The sequence below is a fragment of the Diceros bicornis genome, chromosome 5, assembly GCF_020826845.1.
Source record: "Diceros bicornis minor isolate mBicDic1 chromosome 5, mDicBic1.mat.cur, whole genome shotgun sequence".
Taxonomy (NCBI): domain Eukaryota; kingdom Metazoa; phylum Chordata; class Mammalia; order Perissodactyla; family Rhinocerotidae; genus Diceros; species Diceros bicornis.
The window spans coordinates 1847590-1853589 of NC_080744.1; the positions used below are offsets into that span (position 1 = coordinate 1847590).

Genomic DNA, 6000 nt, shown 5'->3' on the forward strand with positions numbered 1-6000 from the left:
TATGCCATCTGGGGTTTGCTCTAAGGTAATCCAGTGGAGAGAGGTGGACAGTGGGTGGGGATATATATGAAACAAGATTGGCTGTGTGTTGATTATTGTTGAAACTGGGTAATACGTACATGGGAGTTCATTAAACTCTTCACTTTACTTTTGTACATGTTTAAAAATTTCCATTAAAAAAAAAAGTACTCCCAGGATGGTTGTGCCCCTGGAGCACCTGACAGAAGCAAATGTGAAATCTGTGGAGGGACATGACCTCAGCCCAGCCCCACGCATTCCCCCAGATGAAGTCCTGCTGACAGAAATCACCTTCAGAAGGTACAGAGCACCATAAGTGAGAGCAAGCAGATGGAGTACATACCAGAATTAGACCCCTCACAACTTTGGGTAATGGTAATATTGGAAACCATAAAGTCAATATGCTCCAATGAATTAGAAACAAAAAGGAATGGAAAACATGAAGAAGAATAAGACCAAAAATAAAAAAACCTGGGGAAATTTGGAAACCAATTAATTAGAATTTCTAGAAATAAAAAGTATAGTTCTTAAATTTTAAAACTCAAATGACTAGGTTAGACAACTAGTTAGACTTAAGAGAAAATTAGTACATTGGAAAGTAAATCTGAAGAATTTAGAGAACAATGTTGCAAGATAAAGATGCATCATGAGGAAATTAAAAGACATGGAGAAGAAAATGTGAAAATTCCAGCCTACGTCTCATAGGAGTTCCAGAGAAATTGAGAAGAGGCAATACTTTGAAGTGGAGTATTTGAGAATTTTCTAGAATTGACAAAAAAACCTAAAATTCAGGATGCACAGTGAGTCCCATCTGAATAAAGAATACTAAATACAAGAATGGAAATAGATTATAACTTCCAAATTAGTAGAGGAGGAAAAAAGAATATAGAAAACTCAATAAGTCAAGAAAGGAGGTGGGAAAACCCCAGGAAAATCAGGTTACATACCATAAAATAATATGGTAGAAATCAAATATACCAGTAATTACAATAAGTGTAAATGTACTTAATAGTTATTACAGGGATTGTCAGGTTGGATTAAAAATAAAATCCATCTATGTGCTAGGCAAGTGCTTAATAGAAGAAAGATGAGTACTGGCTTCATTTTAGATAAAATACACTTTAAGACAAGAATTATTATTAGAGATAAAGAGGGTCACTCTAAACTTGTTGCGTATAATAACAAAGCTGTGAAATACAGAGGACAAAAACTGACATATCTGCAAGCGGAAATCAACAAAACCACAATTGTGGTGGGTGATTTTAAGACAAGTCTGTTGACAGAAGATAGATCAAGCAGATAAAATATCAGATTTGAATAACACAATTAAAACACTTGATTTAGTGGATGCATAGAACTCTCCCACCCTCATTACAGAATACTTGTGTTATGCAAGGCCTCATAAAACATTTACAAAGGCTCAAAATGTTCGAAGCCCTAAACCAAGTTCTCAACAAAATTTTAAAAACTGGGCATAGAAAAACCACATTCTCTCGTCACAATCCAGTTAGATTGAAGATTTGTAACAGAAATACCCCTCCTTCACGTTTAGAAATGAAGCTGGAATGGTTTACTCTCCCCATACAACCACTCCCAATTTAAATATGCTCATGTGAACTTCTATTTTTAGATTAACAGTAGATCCCAGAGTGAGTGTTATAAAATACTAAATTGTCCTATTTGGAACTGGCCAAAGATGTCAGTTGTAGCTTTTCGTGGCTGTTTTCCAGCACACAGGATAACGCCTGCCACAGAGCAATAAAGCAGTAACACAGCACTTCTCAGACGAAGGAATGCCATTGTCACATATTCGCCTATTGTTTCTGCACATATTTGAGAGTATGGGGTATACATTCCCATTAAATCTAGCTACAAATATAGCAGAATAAATGGCTACAGAACACTAAACAATTAAATGTACCTGAATTGTCAGATATTAAATTTGCTGAATCATTTGTTCTTTCAGCTATTAAAATAGAATTTAAAAGAATTAGAAGTTAAAGAATTAAAAGTTTCAAGCCTTATTGAATGCTTGCTATGTACAAGGCACACACGTAGACATGGGGGTGAAGTAGGGTGTTGTGCAAGATTCTTTCCTGGCCCTCAAGACATTGATGGTTTATCTTACCTGAAATTTCAAATTATGATACTCGGTCTGAGGTGTTCTGAGGGGGAATGCCTATATGTAATCATGCAAAGAACAACTCTGAAGTGGTATGAAGTGTTGAATAGGGAACATGAAGAATTTGGTAGTTTCAACATTTCATGTTAAATAGTTACTTTAGTTTGAACTAAAGTGAGATCCTTAGAAAAACTTAATGTTTTTTACAGTTTGGAGTCTAGGTTTTGAATGCTGGGGCAGGAGTGTAGGAGATGTTGAGAACTGGTGTTTGTCAGAAAAGTAAGTGTAGACACATTTTAAACTGTGGTTAATCAGTATTAGCTTGTGTTTGCTTAGAAGGCGTACGTAAGCCTCTGCAGAGAGGAAAGTTTCACTTTGAACCCTCATCAGTGTTGGTCATGCCGCTGTCTGTCCCCCGCATGCTGGCCTTCTGCCGGATAAAAGGAGAGGGACCAGAAAACTAGCAGAGATGCTCTCAGCAGCAGCAGGAGCGTTGTCCAAGAAAAGGGGAGAAATGCTGCTTTGATGCGTTGAGGTGAGCTACACATACAGAATGTGCAAAATGGACCACACGCCAGCTGATAAGGTGTCCTTACCCTAAGAAATTTCAGTTTCAGTCCTGCGCTTTCTTTTTGTGTTCTGAGTGCTTTATCTGATTCTAACTTGGAAATCCTTACCGCTCAAAAATCTCCCGTCCCGACTCCCCGCAGGCTTCCGCAGGGCAGACTACTTGCCTTTGTTACAGAGCCCTTCCTTCACCCTGGTCATTCTCACTTACCTCTCTACAGATGAACAGTATAGCTGTGTGACTTGGGGCAAGTTCATCTCTCTGTGTTTCTTTGCTGCTAAATATAAACTGTTTCAGCCTCTTAGAGTTGTTGTGAGGATTAAATGAGAGAATTCCTAGCACCGAGTAAGCGCTTGGTAAATAATAGCTCTGGTTATCATTCTCTCTCCTCAGCCAGGCTGAGGTCGTAGAGGTCAGTGCTTACATCTTGTTCTCTGTATCTTCCTGAAGTACTTCTCTGCATTGGCCCAGAATCAATAAAAAATGTTTAATATTGTTGCCTGATTTCTTGAGTCTTGGTGGTGTGTATAAGGCAGCTGTTTTCACACTGGGTTTTCTTGGAGTTTGATTGGAGTTTAGTGGAGGTGCTTTTGGAGTCCAAAAATATTTTATTCAAATTTAACCTGTAAATTTTAACTATTTTAAAAACTAAAAAAAAAAATCTAATGTGTGTTATAAAACAAAACATTAAGTAGTAAAGGCTCTTAGCATGTTAACATACTGCCAAGTTAATTCATTTTCGTGCTTTTCCTATCATCTCTGTTTAATTAATTGAAGGTTATCCTAACATTGAAGGCTAAACTGTTAAAAATAAAAACAAACTACAAAACAAGAACTTGCTGCCATTTGCAAATATTTTTCTCCATAAATTTTAATAGTTTACAACCAAAACAAAACATACAAAAAAATAGAATTCTGTAGTGGATATAGGAATGCAGCTGACATACCTAACTGCTGCTCTCATGGCTTTGCATTAATCAGAAGAGCCTTATTCCCATTGATTGATCTTCTAGTAAATTCATTTTATAAATTTAAATAAAAAATACATCTGTTCTAATTAAATGTGGATCTGTGTATAACAGCTCAGGCATTTGTGTGTTGGTTTGGTGAGCATTTCTTGGCACTGTCATGTAGTACATGTTACGCTATCGGCTAAGGATCCAAGTCTGACAGGCTACAACTGACAGCCTTTGGCTAAACGCAGACCTATTGGGTTTCCACATAATTGTGTGTTTAGAAGGATAAAGGCTTTATTGCTTTCAGAGTCCTTTGAGACCACTGACTTGTGAAGTGTCCTGCCTCCAGTTGGTTGACCACTATGCTTGCTTTTGCAGAGGTCCAGCTGGAGTACGAGCCCAAGCCCTGGACAGAGGTGGAAATCTGGTGGAAGACTTTGTGTTTGATGGAGGTATTGGGGACATTGGAAATCGCATTCTTCATGTGAGAAATGCACCTTCCCCTGCTGCCACTTCTTCCCTGGCAATTTCTGGAATGATTGCAGATGAAGTGCAACAGAGATTTAAATTGTAAATAGTGGAGGGAGCTAGGTATGCATTTTAATATCCACATTCAGCAACAAGAATGTACTAATTGCATTCTTTAATTTTAAGAAAAATGCTTTGAAAATATCAATTTTAGGTATCTCATTTAGATGACCACTGAATATTAAAATGATGTAACATAGAAATAATAACTTTTTAAAGTCCATGCTCTTTCACGTTGTGAATAAAGAGGAAAGGTACAGTTGTGTCTGTCCTGAATCCCTGACTGTTAAAGACCTGTTCTTGCCAACAGTGATCTAGAGATTTGGCTCTTGTAGAATTTCTGGGAACAATGGCATAAAAAACTGATTATTCCCTTAACTTTTTGGCTTTATAATATCTAAGCTTTTTTGTCTCTCCTAAAAAAGAAAATATAGTATTTGTAGATTGCAAACCTTTTAATTTTGAAGAGTCAGAAAAGCTCACGTTATTTAGAGCAACAATATTTGTATTTGGGAATTTAAAATTCTTGATTTTAAGAAAATACATGAAATCTACTGTTTTTAAGTAGTTTGAATAAGATTCTATCTTGGCTATAATATTTGTAAGAAATAACTTTGCAAAAGAAACATAAGCCTTTGTGATTCCCAGCCTCTCTGTAACTGACTTGGTGTGGAGCCATCACTAAATCTAAGCAGCATTTGACTAAGAGTGGTTGTTGCCCACTCTTCAGTCTTCTATGGCTGAGAAACTAAAAGAACTTACAACTGATAGGTTTTTATGAGAACAGTTTTCGAGTCCTAACACTGGTATACAGAACTCTGTAATTTTAAAAATTATTTACCTCATATTTCTGTTCTTCAGTTACACCAAGGTTCTCAGATGTTAGCAGAGATCACTAATGATTCATGCCTACTTGTTTTTTCAGGGATCTTATAAACTTTTTATGAGGATATTTCTTCATTTTTGGGAAATACCTAACTTTGAGGCATTCACTTTTGTAAACCGCAAAGGTGCCTTAACATTCATGTGTACTTCATGAATATTTTACACTGTTGCCCAGTGCCATCTTGTGTACTGTACATATGTATGTGGTATCTGTTGAAATGATTCTTGCAATTCAGAAAGTTGGAAAATAGAAATATAAATGAAAATATGGCAGTCTACTGATTGGGGACACCTTTATTACAGAACCACCTCTTAGGTGAGACATTTTCATCCATGCCCTCACACATGCTCTCTCAGGATCAGTCTTCCACTCTTCATTTTTTTCCTTCCTCTTCTCTCTCCAAAGCTGTGTGATGGATGAGTTAGAAGGATGTGCATTTTGGTTGATAGGAAAAACTTTTCTGTTTCGTTCCTTGTCTCTTCACTCCAAGCCTTGGTGATTACACTGATTGAGCTACCTCATCCATTAATTTGAAAGGCTACCCATCATCAGCTCACATTCAAGAAGCAGCACAGCCCAGGTAAATGGACGAGGCACATAGTCAACACTTGGGATGAGCATGCTGGGAGCATGCTGGAAGCATTCAGAAACCACTCACAGAAGACACAGCCCTAATGGTTCTTCTTAACAACTGATTCCTCCAAGAAATGGACATACAGCTTATTTGTCTGTTCCGTTCTAAGACTATTAAGAGATGAGAAATATTACAGTTCTCTATTTCATCAACAGTAAGATTGCATATACGCTAAGCTGTGAAAGACTGAAATTACAAAAATAACTGTCTTAATTAAAGCAGCCCTCATTCCATTTGGGTCTGTACTATACCTCCAAAAAATACAAGTGAAAAAATTATTGAAAGTGT

The 6000-nt window shown here is 37.0% G+C and overlaps 1 protein-coding gene across 3 annotated transcripts in view; it reads left to right on the forward strand.

Moving 5' to 3' along the window:
* Positions 1-5704, forward strand: part of L2HGDH (L-2-hydroxyglutarate dehydrogenase) — a 39720-nt gene extending 34016 nt beyond the window's left edge. For 2 of the 3 annotated variants that reach the window (XM_058540603.1, XM_058540604.1), the window contains one exon: positions 4043-5704. In XM_058540603.1, the coding sequence (XP_058396586.1) occupies positions 4043-4238 (196 nt within the window). In that variant the 3' untranslated portion in view covers positions 4239-5704. The remainder of the gene's footprint in view (positions 1-4042) is intronic. The other variant, XM_058540602.1, reaches the window with a different exon arrangement.
* The last annotated feature ends 296 nt before the right edge of the window (positions 5705-6000 follow it).